At 51.3% G+C, this 17749-nt stretch overlaps 1 protein-coding gene across 1 annotated transcript in view; it reads left to right on the top strand.

The window, feature by feature from the left end:
* TRAPPC9 (trafficking protein particle complex 9) overlaps window positions 1-17749 on the top strand; it is a 329454-nt gene that overhangs the window by 101712 nt on the left and 209993 nt on the right. Inside the window, exon 16 of the mRNA XM_006912937.3 lies at window positions 1100-1224. Coding sequence (XP_006912999.1) covers window positions 1100-1224 — 125 coding nt within the window. The remainder of the gene's footprint in view (window positions 1-1099; window positions 1225-17749) is intronic.

Genomic DNA, 17749 nt, shown 5'->3' with positions numbered 1-17749 from the left:
GACTTTGGGATGATGTGTTTTTGTTGGACATGGTGTATAAACTAAGTATCAAATTTGACTCTAATAAATCATGTACTTAATATTTACCTAGGGTTTATGATTTGCTAGAGCCTGTGCCAGCCACTGTTGGGGATACAATAGCGAAAGGGACAAGAATTCTGTCTTCAAGGAGTTTATAGTCGTGTAAGGAATCTGAGACACGTGTAAGTTGCTGTCATAATAATAGCAGCTATTTTTGGGAATGCTTGCCAGGTACCAGGCATTGCGACAGCACTTTAGATACAGGAACTCATATTCTTCCAGATAATCCTGTAATTTATGTGTTGGAGTTGTTCCCACTTTAGGGATGAGGAATTTAAACTTCGAAGAGGTTAAGCAACGCGGCAAAGGCCACTCAGCCAGACGGTGGAGAGGCCGGTCCCCCTGCCCAGGGCCCCACCACACATCTGTTTTCTTGGGTCTGGGGCAGCACACCTGCGAGGTCTCAGGGTCGACGAGGTGTTAGGACTCAGGGGAGGAGTACTTGCTCTCAGCCAGGTGACTAGGAGTGGCATTCTGGAGGAGGGAGCATCAGGCTTGAGACAAAGACACTGGCAGAATAGGGGGACAAGAAGTACATCTTTGGCGGAAGAATTGCCCGAACCCTGTAGCAGGACCGATCTACTCAGCCCTGGGCTGCGGTCCCTGCGAGGCGCTTTATTTCCAGTCTGCCCTGCACTTAGTGTGTCGTCCTCTGGGGTCCCACCCAAAGCTTCTGGGACTTAGCATCCTCTTTCTTTGGGGGACACCTAGGGCCAGCATTTTCCCCACCCGGTCCTGCAAGGATGTCACAGGCCCTGGTCACACCCCTGCCTCTCCATCAGCTGCTCTGGGCTCCGCGGGCTCCTCTGGGGAAGCGTAGCGCCGGGCTTGCGTCTCAGCCCAACTCAACCCAGGTGCGAATCTGCGCACACGGAGGGGGCGTCAGGCGGTTGTCGCGGGCACAAGGTTGGGCAGCAGGACAGACTGGGTGCTCCCCAGTTCCTCTGCTGTCTGAACCGAATCCCTCACACTGAACAAGTCCAGCTGACCTGCTGACGCCTTTGTCCTTTCGTTCTAGATGGGATCAGCGTGAGCGGCTTTGCCCTGTGCAGCCCCTTTCGACAGGTCGTTAGGCCTCGGGCGGACAGCAAGCCTGCGAACCCTCCCGAGGGCGGCAGACCCGGGGACTCGAGTCAGGCGAAGGTGAGTCGGCCCCTGGCGTGCGGCCTGCCACGTGTGTGCCGCGCCCTTTCGGAGGCAGAGGTTTGAGGGCTTTGCAGGGAGAAGAGGCCGCGTGCATTTCTAAGAGAAGCGGGTTCGCGGGAAGCCGGTTTCTCCGTGGACGGCGCCCTGAGCGGCATTTCTGGGGAGCTGTTCCAGCGAGCGTGTCGGGCCTTGGTGTTGCCAGCTCTTGTTTCCTCGAAGTGTTGGAGATTTGTGGGTTGATTGAATCTGTGTGTGGGTTGAATCGGTTTCTGGGATTGAAGAAGAATATTTCCTGTTCTTTTCTTATTCACTGAAACACTTATTTATTGCATAATTATTCTCAGTTCAGATATTTATCTGATAAGCGCTTCTTAATCCTTTGGCAACTCCTCCTCGTCGGTCCGTAAGCATGAAAGAAGCCAAGTGAATGTACGAGTATCAGGTGGATATCAGTGCACAGATGGGGTGCCTCGCGACTTCTGGTGAGTGAGGACAGTGGCTCCAAGTTGTTCCAGGAAAGTTTGAACTAGGAGCCCCGAGTTTTCGAGTCATCAGCACCCAGGAAAGCTCGTCTGAGCCTGCCCGGACGGTGTGTCGAGTGAGGGGACTAAAGATCTCAAGAGCCACGTGTGGGGGGCAGGCGGCAAGGTCACTGCAGATGACTCTTCCAGGAAGCGTGCACTCAGGGCAGCCTCTCGGGGTACTGCTCATTGGTGCCAACCTTTCAGAGGGTACTGACTGATCAGGCCCATCAGAAGGGCCTGGCCAAGCTGCCTGTGCGTCAGTGGCACGATGAATTTTGAGTAATCGGGGCCACTGTCACAAAAACAAGATGAGGGGTGGAGGGCAGGGACGCTGGCTGAAGCGCGGCCACAGCAGGAGGAACGAGCTGGGTTTGGCGCATAGAGGTGGCACCGATGGCTTAGGGGCTCGGTGCAGGGGAGGGTCTCGTCCGTTTGGGGCCTTGTTGGTGCCCGGGAGCTTGTCACTGTGGGTGACGGGCACACAGAGGCTCCGTCGCTGGGCAGGGTGCGTGTGTGAGCTGAGGGGGCCTGGGGTGTAGGAAGACGCTTCCCCCAGTGGGAGCGAAGGCACAGAGGCGTGAAACGGTGTGACACCCGCGAGGGACTATGATGTCTGATGCTGGTGGGGTGGCTTTGTGGCCGGGAGTGACGGCGGAGAAGCTGGAGAAGGGACTTCCTCTCGGGCCCTTGGGTGTCGCTCACCTTATGATAACCAACACCAGATGTCACTGTGTTTCCCCTTGGGGTTCAGGGCCCCCACATCCTGACGGTCGCCTCCTCACTTCGGCTTCTCCTCTGTGTGGCCTTCTCCCGCAGGATGAACTCTTGGGGTTTAGGGGAAAGTTTCACAATCCAGGCCATCACTGTTCACGCTGGGTGGGGCGATCCTGGCTTCGCGTGGATTTCGTTCTCTTCATTTGGGTGCTGCCAGACCGAACGCATTTTTATTAATGATAATCAGTGGGTGTAGATGTAGGCGAATGCTTGTCAGTGTATTTAAATGTAATCATTTCAACATACTGACGTCTATCGAGTAGTCCTGCGTGTCGCGCACTTGTACATAAGCCATTTTAAATTCTCAAGACAGCTTTCTGAGTAGGCGATCTTCTTCTCCAGGGAGGGAGCCCAGGCTCCGGGACGCGTGGCGCAGTGAGTCACCCGCTTGAATCCGTCGGCTGCATGTGACGCTCTCTTTCCCGCCACTGCCCTCCTGAGTTTCACTTGTGTGCAGAGCCCCAAAGCCTCTCGCTTCTGCATTCAAGGCTCTTTATTATTTCATTTTGTTATTTCATTTTTACAATAACGTTTATTTTTTAAAAGTTAATCTGTGCATAGAATAGGAAACCGGAAAACACAAGAAGCAAAGACCAAGTCCTCTATAATCACGAGCAGTTACAGTTGGATATGTCCTTATAGGTCCCCTGTGTGTGTCTACACAATTAAGCTTCCATTTTTAGGTAATTAAGATCGTATAGTTATGTATCATGCTTTTTCACGCAGGAATATTTACCATTTCTAAGTCCCAAAGCTATATGAGTATTTTGATAACCAAGAATACATTACACCAACTCAATCTGGAAGAAGAAAAAATGTAATACTGCCTTTCTTGGTAACAAAAATTTCACAAAGGACAAAAATGGCAACAGGCCTCTAGACAAAGGTATTGGCAGAATCACAATGAAAATACTACATCCCCTCAACAACATTCAGTTAAAATGAGACGTAAAGCGGCGGAGGACATGAAGCATAGCGCTTCTAAGAGAATTTATTGTCTGATCTTTACTTTTAAAATATTAGCAGGGAGGCAAGGTTCCATTGGAATACTGAAGAGCGTGCCCCTGTCGCACACCCAGAAGACGCACATGTGACGGGCAGCATCGCGGTGCAGGTGCAGGCACGTGTGCACCCCTCCCTCCTGCCCTCCTCCTGCCGCCAGGCTGAGGAGCACGTCCCGGCGTCCTGATGTCTGTCTCTCGGGTGTCTTGACAGTTCTAGTCCAAGGTGCCTCTTTTCTGTCGGTTAATCCATGAGTGTGCTTTCGATCACACGTGGTCACCTCGGGGCTTGTGAGATGCGCAGATGTCGCAGCATAAAGAATGCACTTGTCCACAATGAGCACAGGGGCATCCTCAGGATGCACACATGGACCACTGGTTGTGACTAGGACTGTCTTCTAGGTGTGGGGTCCTCGCAAAGAGCCCTCCCCTCCCCTGCTCTCCTTTCTCCTCTACCAGTTCGATGACCAAGCCCAGGACCATGGCTAGCTCCAAGAGGTGGGTCCACAAAGGAACCCCAAAGACAGCCCCTTCTAAAAACAAACAAAAGGACATTTCTGAAAGGATCATTTTACTGCCTCTGCTTTTGATGTCCTGAGGGCATTCGGGCTTTTTTATCCTGTTTGGGGCCCATTGTGGTTCGACCCCACTGGACGTGGCAGTCTGTAGATTCTCTCTGGCCATTTTCCTCAGACCGCCTGGGGACCCTCCTCCGCTAGCTTCTTCCCAAGAAACCTGGGGGAGAAGCAGCACTGTTTCTGGAACGTGCTCTGTGAGCCGGGGGCTGCTAGGCGCTTTCTGTTATTTCAGTCTTTGCAGATGTCCTGTCAGGGGTGGAGACTCAAGTTTTGGGAAGTTATGTGACTTGCCTGGTTCATGGAGTTAGCGGATGGCGGATAGAGGGCATGACTCCACGTTGCTTCCACTCGTACTGTGGTTGGACCCTGGGGAGGATGAGGTTCCCCGTGGGGACCCCTAGCAGGGCGTTCGTTCCAGGTGATCGACCCTGCCCCACCCAAGGCAGGCGGTGGCGGGGGGTGGATCTGGAGCCTCCTGGGCTGGTGGGAGCAGCCCAGAGGCCTCTTGCTGGTGACTGTGGTGGAAGCTCCACACTGAGGTCAGGCGACATCTCTCTGTTGTCCCGGTCTTCTGCGGTTCAGAGGAATTTCTAAGAAGCGGCAAGGCGGGGGTGCAGGCAGGCAGCGGGCGGTGCTGTCTTTTGGGGCCACCTACCACTGGAGCCTCTTGGCTCTGCCAAGCTTGGTACCTAGTCATCCTCCCCAAAGCAGGGATGATGTGATTTAATTGGAAACGTGCTCAACCTGTAAAATGATCACCAAGGAATGGCGTAGTCATGGAAACAAGTAATTCACTGACAGTGGCGTCTAGGGAGGCCCTCGAGAGTGGGGAAGATAGCGCGTGTTTCTTCAGATTTCCCACAACGCCTTCCTCCCCGTTCAGCTGTCCCTGGTCGTGTCTGTCTGCGTTCACGAGTGCTCTTTCTGCGTGCCGTGTGAAGAATCTTCCAGGACAGAAAACAGGTGTGCGAACCGCGTGCCCATTAGGAACGGCGTTCCTGTGAGCCGCGCTCTGCAGCTCGGCCTCTCGGCCTCGGTTTCCTGTCTGTAAAGTGGACTCATAGTGCCTCCTTCTGAGGGTTGGTGGGAGGCTTACACGGTAGAGGAGCCTGGCAGGGCAAAGAAGTAAAGCGGGACCAAATCGAGAAATGGTAACGAACTTGGGACTTTATTCATGTACATTAAGGGAAGAACGAGATCTGGTGAACGGGTCGTGCCGGTCGTTAGGGTGGCAGTGGCCTTGGGGTGGGCAGAGGTGCGGGTCGTGGACCCAGAGTCCGTCGTCGGCCAGTTACTTTGTGGTGCTCAGCCTTGCTTTCCCCAACGAGTGAGGCTCAGGCCTACCCTCTGAGTTACACTATGTGCACAAAATGTGGCGGTGTGGCCGGAATGTGGCAGGGGCTCCAGCGAGAGCCCTCCTGAGGGGGCTGAAGCCTGGGGCCGCCCTGTCCCCAGCCGGGGCTGCAGAAATGCCCGGCGGATGAGCGGAGGCTGCCTACCTGTGGCGGCCGGGGCCGAGTGTATCCCGGAGGTCTCCGTAGCTTTGCACGCCGGAACCACTGAGCTTACAGCCTCCAGGGCTGGACTACACGGGAGAGTAGGAAGCCGGCCGGACCTTGGCGCACAAGCACTTGGGGAGGCTGGACCGACGGTGACCCGTCGGCTAGTCCAGCTTGGACACCGCAGCTGTCCGTCACGTGTGCACGCCGGCCGCCGCGGAGACTCCCATTTCGCCCCTGTCTGCCGCTTCACACCTGCCGATCACCTGCCGAAAGCAGCGTGGAAACCCTAACAAGACCAAGCTCTGCCAGAAGGTGATGGGCCAGGCCCGCCTTTGGTTCTCTGCGCATTTGGTTCTGGGAGCCTGGTGCTCCATGCCCACCCAGCTCGACACCACTTGTCTTTAAAAACATCACACAGTAGGCTCAACAGCCACAGCCATGATGGTAGCAGGTTCGTCCAGGGGTCCCGTACTGGGAGGCAGGGATTGTGCTGGCTGCTCCCTATGTGAGCGAGGGTCTGGACCCCCCACGGCAGGCCCACACGCCGCATGTCCTGTGGTGTCTCTCTGCTGCTCTGACACCCTGCATGACCCGTCCGGCGTGCTCGTGACCGACTTGAACCCGATCCCCAGTTCTTCATCTGCAGCTGGGGAGAAAAATCCTCTTTCGCCCAAGGTCGTTACTGAAACCCATCGAAATTATACAAATAGCAAGATGATAGGTGATAAACTTAATCATGTCAGTAAGCATATCAAAAGTAAATAGTCTAAATACTCTCATAAAGGTAGAGAATAAAAAGCAAGACCAAACTCTAGCTACCTCCTTGTAAACATTTTAAATATAAAGACACAGGTTGAAAGGAAATGGACGGACAAAGGTATATCATGCTGACACTAACGCGAAGAAGCGCGGAATGGCACACTGATGTTAGAAAAGAAACTCCAGGGCAGAGAGTCACCAAGGGCGCCCAGGCCTTCTCATACCGACGAAGCAGAGAGTCACCAAGGGCGCACAGGCCTTCTCATACCGACGAAGGGCTCGGTGTTTCAAGAGGACGTAATGGACGTAAACATCTGTGTGCCTACTGACAGCTTTGAAATAAATGAAGCAGAAACCGATAGAACTGCAAGGAGAAATAAACCTAGCGAGTGTAATATCCTTCAGTAATTGGTAGAATAGGCAGAAATCAGTGAAGATATAGAAGATTTGAACAATACTGTCAACCGATTTGACCTAATTGACATTTATAGAACACTCTACTCAACAATAGTTGAGCACAGAATACCCATTTTTTTTTTTTTTTTTAAGTCCACACAGAACATTTACTGATGGACCATATTGAGGATGTGATGGTTAAATTTTGCTGGGCTGTGGTGCTCAGTGTGGTCAAACACTAGTCTAGATGTTGTAAAGCTCCTTTGTGGATGTGATTAACATCTACAATCAGCTGACTTTAAGACTGCCCCGACAGTGTGGGTGGGCCTCATTCAACCAGTGGATGGCCTTGAGCAAAAACGGAGGTTTACTGGACAAGGAATTCTGCCTCGAGACTATAACATAGTCTCAGTAATTAGGAAGAAAACAAAAGGCTGTCACATAGATATCCTGCATGAGTTTCTTGTCTGCCAGCTTGCCCGACAAATTTCAAACTTGCCAGCTCCCACAGTCACGCTAGCCAATTCTTTAAATCTGTTTGCACATATGCACACACATATGCCACACACATGCATGTGTATACACACATGACCTGTTCTGTTTCTCTCTGAAGAACCCTGACTGATAGAGCCACCAAACGAGTTTCAATATATTTAAAACTATTCTCATTTTCCGAAGTATGTTTTATGATAGTAATAAAATTAAGTTAGAAACCAGAAACAGATCTTTGAAAAATCCTCAAACATTTGGAAACAAAAGTGACACACTTATGATTAACTCGTGGGTCAAAGAAAGAAAAAAAATAGAAAGTGTTTTGAAATGAATAAAACGAAAGCCCCGCGTATCACTCGTGGGATGCCTCTGAAACGCTACTTCTGAAACAGCGCTTAATGCCTTTGCTGGAGTAGAAGAACGGTCTCAAATTAGTAGGCCTTGGCTTCAACGTTAAGAAAGCAGAAAAAAATGTGGAAATTAAACCTAAAATAAGCAGAAAGGGAAATTATAAAAATCAGAGCAGAAATCAATGAAATAGAAAACCAAAACAAAGAAACCAGAAGCTTGCTCTTTGAGAAAATTCAGTGAAATTTACCAACTTCTAGCTAGATTGATTAGAGAAAAAAGACACATCACAGATATTAGGAGTGTGAGAGGTGGCATCACTATAGATCCTACAGATATTAAAAAGGTAACAGATATGTTATGAACAACTTTATGCCAGTGAATTTGAAATCTGAGATGAAATGGACAAATTCCTTGAAAGTCACAAAATACCAAAGATCACAGTAAGAAATGGATACTCCAGAGAGCCCCATCTCCATTAAGGAAATAGAATTTTTTTGTTAACAATCTTCTCATAGAGAAAATTCCAGGCTTGGGTGGCGTCATTCATGCATCTTACCAAGCTTTTAAAGGAGGAATAATATGAATTTTATGTAAACTCTTCTTTTAGGAAGCTTGAAAAAGAGCGAATGCTCCTACCTCGTTCTGTGGGGCCAGCATCGCCCCATACCAAAACCAGACATTATGAAAATGGCAACAACAAGGACTACTGAACATAGATGCAAACGTTTTAAGTAACATTTTAGCATATCCTATTCAATAGTTTATAAAATATTGACCTAGTGGGATTTATCTGAGGAATGCAAGGCTGGTTTAATGTTAGAGACCCAACAAATGTAATTCTCCGTATGAACAAACTAAAGGGGGAAACTCTACATGCATCTCAGTAGATGTAGAAAAAGCATCTGACAGAACACTGTGTATTTCCAATAAAAACTCTCAGCAAACTAGAAATAGAAGAGAATCGCAGACCCGAAGAACTGCACCCACAGCGCGTACAGTCCCGTTGTCCTTAGAGGTGCGAGACTGAGCCTGAGTCCCCGCAGGGGCAGCCATGCCAGGCTCCTCCCCCGATGCCACCACCGTGTCCTCACACCTGGCCTTCGTCTGCGCTGGTGTTCGCTCCCATCGAAGTCCTTTCTCAGCCCCTTCGCTTCCTGGCGTGTTGCCCAGTCCTCCACCAGGGCCAGGCTCTGATGCTGACTCGTCTGCCGAGCCTCTGTAGGTGGCACAAGCAGGACACCCCTTCCTTTGTCCCCACCCCGCCCTCCACTCCTACCTCTGTTGTCATTCCACGCCTATGTCTCCGAGTTCCCAGGAAGCGCCTAATGGTCCCGGGCTGGTCCCTGCCACCTGGAACATCGCTCAGCCTTTAGTCAGTCTCCCTTGATCCGGACAGTCTAGATAGCCCGGTGAAATACTTCCTCTCCACAGAATAATTCTCTTGACTCTGAAGAGTCGTCATCAGTGAGGCGAAGCAGGTCAGTGATGTGTCCCCTCAGAGTAAAGTCCAACTTAACGTTCACATGATTAGCTTACGTCACTTGAATATTTTATATTTTAGCCTTGACAATAAAGAGCTGTGGGATGTTCATAAAGTTCTCATGTGCGTTTACATTTTAACAATTGTATTTATAAATGGACTGACCAGAAGAATCTGCTAAGGAAACTAAGCTGTGTTACAAATGAAAAATGGTTCCATGAGCCTTTGGGGCCTGAGGGCAACAGAATAAAGGTTCCCATCAGCTGGGAGGGGAACGAACATTTCTGTTTGTTCATCGATCATTTACACACTCGAGGATGGTGAGCAGATGGGCACGCCTGTGCCGGAGGGACGTGCTGACCAGAGAGGCTTGGGGTTGACACCCGGAGAATTAGCACTTTAAATGGTATTTCCAGATTCCTTCTCCCAAGACTGCAACTTCCCATTATTCAAGTGGAAATTACTGAACAGCTCAGAAAGATTAAATAATATGCCCAAGGTCAAGCAGTTACTAAGTAGAAGTTAAAATTCAAGCCCAGATATGTCTGAATCCTGAGCTTATACTATTTCTGTTTTCAAACTTATTATGGGATATGAAACATTCTGTATCGATTTGGGCCATATTTATAGAGCAGCGGATGTGAGCTTTCTCGCCTATCTGACCCCAGTTTTCAATCTGTTAAATGCAGATAATAAGACTTCCTCCTGGGCTATTATGAGGAGTAAAGCGTCTGCTATTAGCCCTGGTAGATAAGAAAAGCTTACAAAATGGCAAGTCCAATTCAGTTCCAAATTATTTCTGATCTGTCCCTGTAATAGTTACAGAGACGGGAATTTCTTTTTACAAAGTTTAAGCATAAAGGCTTCAACAGAATCCTTTAATCTGCTGAACAATTTCAAAACGTAATAAGAAATGTAGCAGTGAGAAGTGGGAGGAGTCTACCGCATGAAGAATTCTAGAACAAATGCTAAGGAAAGAGGTCAGGAGAATGTTCCGTGACACTTTGAGGACCTTTGCCTCCATGCAGTCATGTTCACCGGGACCCCCGTAATGCCTCGTCCCCTCCGTCCGTTCAGCTGTCTAGTGAGTAACCGGGCCCGGTTAGCCCGGTTCTGGATGGCGGGGTGTAGCAGCGAGCAGATGAAGCTCTGGGGCCTACCTTCCAGAAGGCAGAAGAGACAAACAGTAACGCTGACTTTAGGTCGTGAGAAGTGCTGTGTAAGAAAGAAAGGGAGAAATTGGACAGTGGGCTTGCTGGCTCAGGTAGCACGGGCCGTCCGGATGCTGGGAAGTCGGTCCTGAAGCCAGGAGACTGTGGAATGTGGACATCAACTGCCAAATGTTGAATTATGACACATGCGTCATTTCCCCCCAGTAGACTGTGAGTCAGCACTAAGGATGAGACCGTAGTAGTCTCTGCATTTTCTGCCCTGGTGCAGGGGCCGGTGCTCAGAGGTTCTCAGCAAATACTGAGTGAACGCACGCGGGAGGACACGGGGCTCCTCGCGAAGGGCTGCCGCCTCTCTTCCGTTGCTGTCCATCGTGTGCCGTATTTGGTCACAGCAGCGCCTTAAAGTACACGTTCGCGTGCGTTCACTCCCCCGGGGCTGGGAACCCCGCGTGCCGGCCCCGCCTCAGACTCCTCACGCAACAGGCCCGGGACTGTGCGTGTCTGACGAGTCCCAGGCGATGCTGCCGTGGGGCTGGGGGCCACACCGGGGACGAGGACGAATGCGCTCCCTCGGCGTGTTTGGAGCAATTCCGCTCAAGCATGGGAATGACGGATGCGGTGAGAGAGGGCGAGATGAGACCACAGGGCGAAGATTCCCGAATGCCGCTGCGAAGGTGGCGGGCGGTGCCGCGTGGGTGCCGCGTGGGTGCCGCGTGGGTGCCGCGTGGGTGCCGCGTGGGTGCGGGAGCCGCGCCGGACTAGAAGGCGGCAAGGTCCCTGCGGCGTGCGCTCGCCCAGCGTCGCAGGCCTTGTCACCCACGCCTGACTATCCTGGCTTTTCTTCCTCGCTATGCCCAGGAGGTCAGGATACGGAGAATCATCTGACGCCCACACTGCACAAGATCTCGAGAACTGTTGCTTTAGAAAGGACAGCCCCTGAAGAAAACTTTAAGACAAGAGAGGGAAGCGAGAAAGGACACGTAAGACCAGATACACGGAGAATGGTCAGCGCTGCAGGAAAGGCTTTGCCTGGCCTCGAAAGCAGCTTCGTGAACAAAGCGAGGTTCATTAGAAGATACTCATTTTACCTTTCTCAGCCTCTTATTCCTATTTTTCTTGAGCGTTTTGTAAAAATCAGGAAAGGATATTAGCTTTTCTCAGATGCTTCTTGCGTGGCTTTTGAGACGATCGTGTGCTTTTTCAGTGTGTTAATACAGTGACTTCAACTGATTGGTTTTAGAATGTGGAAGCAACCTGGCATTCTTGGGATAAACCCCACCCTCTCTTGCCGCTGCATCCTTTCTAGAATTAAAACACATGAAATGCTTGAGATCGACCTGGCAGAAACTCTGAAGGGTCTGTGTGCTGAGTCGTCGACAGGGAGGGTGATGGGGGACTGGAATCAGACAGCAGTGGGGGGTACGGAAGAGGCGGCTGCATTTCGGGGGCTTCCCCTGGACCACGTCAGTTGAGCTACGAGTCAGCGCTGAGAGTATGAAGTGAAATCACAAGACGGGCTTTGTATGAGGTTCGGGTGACCCCCCAGCCATGCTGGCGGCCGTGGGGGGCCGGGGAGCAGGAGCCACGTGCTCTGACCACGTGCTCTGATGGTGCCGTCCAGACCTGCCGGAAACGCCCGCGGTGGGAGTGGCCAGGCTCTACCCGGGCTCCGGGGCCGGGCCCCTTAGCGCCTGGCCTCTCACCAGCCTGCGTCCGCTCTCCGTGCTTCTAGGCAGTGCACATGGCGCCTTCGTTGTTTGAAATCTCCGATTTCCAAATGGGCCGGCAAGCGGCAGTCCTCTGAGGATTTCTGTTTGAGTTCTCTGTCTTACACTGCCCTCTGGGTCACAGCACTTAGTGTTAAGTCTGTGCCGATGAGGCTTACACAACCGTAAACGATGCCTGTGGTCATGACGCTTCCTCTTTCTAGCTGCCTCGTTTTGGGTTCGCGATCTTGCAGGGCTGAAAATAAACGAACGCGTTTACCGTTGCCTTCAGGGACGTGCCTTCATGGATTGTGTGCGATAAACTACTTTCTTCGATACCTTTTGGTTATCAAGTGACTTATTCCTGTGTTCGATGATCTTTGCATCTTCTGAATGCCAGCGATGTTTTGTTTAGTCCCTGGTTATACCGCGGCCTCCTTAGGCGGCATGACTTTGACGTTACAGTCATAGACGGACACCAGGCTTGCCGCTTCATAGGACCCGAGCCAGGAAGTCCTGCAGGTCCTTCTCTGCCAGTGTCTCCTAGCCAGTGACTTCTCTGTGGTCACACAGCGCCACCTGAGTGGCGCCCTCCTCACCTCCAGCTGAATTCCTGTGGTCTTCTCTAACTGGCCTCATCTCTCTCTGCAGTCGATTCTACCTTGCCCTCAGCTGGTGCTCAGCCTTCCCCCAGGCACGGATTACTTCCTGCCAGGGAGCTTACGGCTCACCAGATGGAGGCCCGGAGTCACCCCGCATCGTCTCTGCTGAGAGGCCCTCACATGGGGATGAGCACTCAGCACTGTCACTGTCCTGGTCTCAAGGACCAACACTGTGAAACTGTTGGAGCATGGGGACATTTCAGACGGACACAGACATTCTTTGTCATCACAGAAGCGGCACTGGCAAAAAGTAACTCAGGAATGCGGTTGACACAAGCAAAAACGAAAGCAGCGAAATCTCACCCTCCTGCTGCCCAGAGGCCACCGCTGCGGACCCACAGCGTGCGTCGTGCTGGGTTTCTAAGTGAAAACGCGTAGGCGAATGAGCACCTGCTCACACGCTCTTATGACTGTGCACATGCGAACACCTGGGCATGCTGTTTCCCCCAGATCAAAATTAGATCACCGTAAATACTGTTACAGCTCTCTTCGTTCAATTAGTGCTATTCAGGTTTATATTTCAGTACATTTTTATTGCTTCTAATATGCAGACGATATTAAAATTTATCCCTTTTGACTCCCAAATTCTTTTATAACTAATTAGTGGGGACCAGGGTACAGTCCAGGATCAGTCACTGCGTCTGCTCGGCGTGTCGCGTAAGTTTGTTTTAATCTAGCACTATCCCCCCGTTCGACATTGTTCCGAGCCCAGGATGGGAGGGTGCTGGAGAAACGGTGTCACCAACTCGCCAAGCTGCACGGCCGAGAACACAATTTCTGTCTCACTGGAAGTGAGCCGAAGAGCGAAAATATAACCAAACCCCAGACTTCATTATGGAAACAGTGACCCAAGCCCCGAGACAGGGCGGCGTTTAGAGCGTCTACAAACCAGCTGTCTCTGTCTCTGAGAACAGCTACGGAGGAAGGCGCCCGCTCTGAAGCTCGGTCGGACTGGCTTTGTCCCCGGGGAACTCATCGCTGCTAAGGCCGTGGTCGCTCGTACACGGCAGCAGAAAGTCAGCCCAGCCAGGGACCGTGCTGGGCGCTCCACCTAAAACACGCTCTTTATGTCTGCTGGCACCCCGTAATCTGCTGTCTCCGTCTGGAGCGCGGAAACCGAGGCTCACAGCAGACACTTTGTAACCGTTCGTACAGCTAACCAGTGGCAGGGTTGGGGTCCAGACCCAGGCTGTCTGAGTCCAAAGTCTCTCCCAGGGGACTGGGACCTTCCGTTCTTCCCGCGGTGTCCCCCCAGGCTACCATGCTCTGTTCCTCCTGCTCGACACGGAGCACGGCTGTAGACACTTTCATTTGTGCCACATTTCTGGTGTCTTCAGGGTGACACGTGCCTTCACCCCGCTAGGCTGTCATCCCTTCCCTGAGCGTCACCTGCCCCTGGCTGCTGTCCTTCCTCTTCGATAAGCTCTTGAGCGAGAGTCCAATGTGATGTGCGAAAATGTCACCAGCATCAAAACGACTGAAAGTCTGACTGTATTTTCACATTAAATACCTGACAGAATGTATAAATGACAATGAGATACAACGTTTGAGATCAGAACTGTTTCCTGGGAATCCCGGATACAGTGAACAACTCTGCCGTAGGCTTTCTGGAAGAGGGTAAGATAAACTTTGTCAAGTAGCAATTGACTACGAAGGGGAAAAACCACCCGAAGCCCCTTGGAAGCATCCAGGAGCAGTTTTGTTTTGCATGAAGCCAGACGGCAGGTTAGCAGTGTTCCTCTAGAAATAGGAGGCTGAAGCCTTTTCCCCAAGAAACGTAACCTAGAAAAGTACACAGGGCCGTAGTATTAGTTTAAAAAGTTCCAAAAAAATCAGCACGCGGAGACGGTGCAGAGAAGCACAGGTGTCGCCATCGTCAGTGTCACGGCTCCGGCACCGCGGCCCCGTGCAGAGGCCGTGGGCGGGCGCGCAGCCGGCGAGTTCCCGCATGTCAGGGTGCTTTCAGGTGGGGTGTGTGCTCGTCGGCCCTGCGGCCCCGCTGTCCCTGGCCTTGAAGGTCGGGGGACCTGTGCCCCAGTGCATGGCATTCTGACAGCACAGTGGTCTCTGACAGCTCTGGGAGTGCTAGCCACATGTTCTATTTGGGTTTCTCTGATGGTTTTGCTGTAACGGGACAGCTGAAGTGGCCTTCTCGTCCGTTTTATCACTGATGGTGTTGACCTTGATCTCCTGGCCTGGGCAGTGTCGGCCAGAATAGTTTCCGTACTCAGTTCTGGGGAAGCAGGTCCCTGAGAGCAGCCATGCTCTGCGGGTGGGAGTTCAGCCCCACCTTCTGTGGGGGCAAGTCTTTGGACAGTATTGGGAACCCCTCTGTGTGGAGGCTTTCCCTGGCGTGGCCCTGCTTCCAGGAGCCCTCCGGACAGCTGGAAAGTGTGTGTGCGTGTGTGTGTACTCACTCGCATACGTACACATCGGTATCATCCATGTGTTTAGCCATCCGTTTAAGTTCAGCGTGGGTTCACAGCTTGTGTCTGACTTGGTCCAGGCTCACTGGGTTTGTTCCAGCATCCCCCGCTCACTTATTGTCCCTTCAGTGAGAAGCCTGGCCCAGCCATTTACATCTTCCTCCACACGTAAAGCAGATTGAGAATGGTTAATTCGTGCCCGTGAGGAATGATGTCACCAGCTAGGGGACAGAGTTTCTGTGCAGCTCCTTTTGTCTGCAGCCCCATAGCTTCCAGACATAACATCGTTTTCCAAAGTTACTGCCTCATCCTTTGGAATATTGATTTTTGCATATATTTTAAAGCGTGTATAATGTAAATGTGCATATTAGGGAAGCATTCTGAAAAGTTTTTTTAAACTCATAGGGGTGTGTAATAAAATTAAGATCTGTGGATATAGACTGGTACGGATATAAGGCAAAATTATTTACCTTTGATTTTGGGAAGCATCATATTTGCATAGCTTTGCCTTCTTAAACTATTGATTCGAACGGACATTTCTTGGAAGCAGCGGAAATAAAAGGCTTCCGGGGTTACACAGCCGTGGGTTCGGGTTCGGGTTCGGGTTCGGGCTGGTTACCTACTGACTGTGCCATCAGGCAAGTTACACAAGCTCTCTGAGTAGTTTTCGGTGCTGCTGCAGGGTCAGATGCGGGATGCTCTGAGTGCCGAGGGAGGGCGGGAGGGAGCCGCTTCCCCCGAGTCTTGAAGTCTCGCTGCCAGTGGACCTGGCCTCCTTCTCACCTCACTGCACGGGGATCCCAAGGAAACCTGACGTTCCCTTGTTTCTTGAACATTCGCCTTGGGTGTTCGCTTGTTTCTAGAACAACTCATCTCGGGTGCTCTGTGAGCTTCAGGTGAAGACTCTCCTGGAGCCCAGACCACCCACTCTGCCGTGTCTGCGCTCCCTACCCCGTGGCTAGTCTTGTTTTTTTCCCTTTTGTTCTGTTTTCTGTTTTATGTTCTGTGCTCTTGAAGTCATACAGCTATTTTAAAAAGAACGTAAACTCATTAAATGAAATATTTCTAAGGGTTGGGCCGTAGCCTTCCGTCTCTGGTAAGGAGAGAGGAAATTAAAACCTTTGTTCCATTTCATCTGGAGAGTCCTCCATCCCGGGGCAGACGGGCCCTCCTAGCCGGTCTGTGTAGAGGAGGACCTGCCCTGGGCTCGGATCCAGGTTCTGCTTCCTGATTCCTGCAGCTTTGGGCGGTACCGCGCTGCTGTGGCCTCGACTTCTTCATCGGCAGATTTGGAGTGAACGCCTGCTCTGCTTGCTCTGCCTTCTTCCCAGACCTCTCTGGGTGGCGCCAGGCCCAGAATGAGGCCTTACAGGTGCGGTTGGAATCTGTGGCTCCAGGTGAGCCCTGGAGGCAGGACTGGATGCCTGTTCCCTTTTGCAAAATGATAACACATCTGTAGCCTCCACGTGTCGGGAACCAGCTTAGTCCCAGGCACCATGCTAAGGGCTCTGTGTGTATTGTTGGCGGTTCTCAGAATCCCCCCGGAAGGTGATTGTTCTGATCCTCAGCTACAGAGATGCTTTTCCACATCTGCGTAGCTGGGCAGTGGCTTGGCTGCCTGACCTCAAGCACATGCTCTGCCTCCCCAGCCAGCCTCAGACCTTGCCACTGGACACCCTAGTGGTAGTCATAATGATCAAACGAGCATTTTTTCCTGAAAGTACAGAGACTCCTTTTGCTTATGGAGCTTCGTGGGAAAGTGTTGTTTTCTCTCTTCTTCTGGCTCAAATCTGAACTTTGCAAACTTGCCAGCGATCTAAAAAACAAACAGTTCTGTCCTAGATGTTTGAAGCGCAACTTTGCAGATTTATATCCAAGATTTGTATCCAACGGACTCAGGTGGACTTTGCAATCCTACAACACGAAGCTGCTCTCAATTCTGAAGGCAGGTCACTCCTTTTGGGTTAAATCTGTGTTCTTGATTTTTAGGCTGAGATCTGCAGGAAACTGCCTGAGCTCTGAGTGTGTAATTTAAATTTGTTCCTATAGGGAAACAGCCATGATCCCCATTAGAAAGTCACCTTGGAACACACTGTCACATTTTAGATTGTTGAGCCAAGGATTTAAAATATCGTATATTTAGAAACTTTCCTACAAGCAGCTCAAGAATGGAAGTATGTGTGGCAGAGATGTTTGAGACCTGTCTCTCCCCAGTGGAATACCCCTTACCTGTGCTGGTTTCAACAGCCATTCCTCGGAAGTCTGGGAAAAGTACCTAATAAATAGTGGCTACGGGTCGTTATTGTCTGTGAAAATGGTCAAGGACAGCTCCCTGCATGACGGGCATTCCACTGAACACACTGCATGTTACTACTTCTGGCACCTAACGTAGAGTAGGTTTTGCGGGTGCCAGAGCTGAGTTCCATGTAAAGTCGCTTTAAGTTTCTGGAACCCCTCACCCCCCCGAGGCATGGCAGCGTACCCAGCCTGCTTGGCCTTCACTGCTCGGCTCTGGGTTTGCATGGTACCCATTCAGCGAGCCCATGTTGGAAGCGGACGCAGCTGGGGTGCATCCTTTCGATTAGCCGGAGCTCCGAGATGTTACCGTTTGTAGAGGACAAGTGCTGCTGCGCGCCAGGCCATCTCCAGGCTCTCATTTCATCCTCCCGCCAGTCCTGAGTGGTGGACACTTGTGTCCC

This window comes from Pteropus alecto, unplaced genomic scaffold (genome assembly GCF_000325575.1).
Source record: "Pteropus alecto unplaced genomic scaffold, ASM32557v1 scaffold105, whole genome shotgun sequence".
NCBI classification, from domain to species: domain Eukaryota; kingdom Metazoa; phylum Chordata; class Mammalia; order Chiroptera; family Pteropodidae; genus Pteropus; species Pteropus alecto.
The sequence above is the reverse complement of the archived record's forward strand: the minus strand, read 5'-3'. Positions and strand labels throughout refer to the sequence as shown.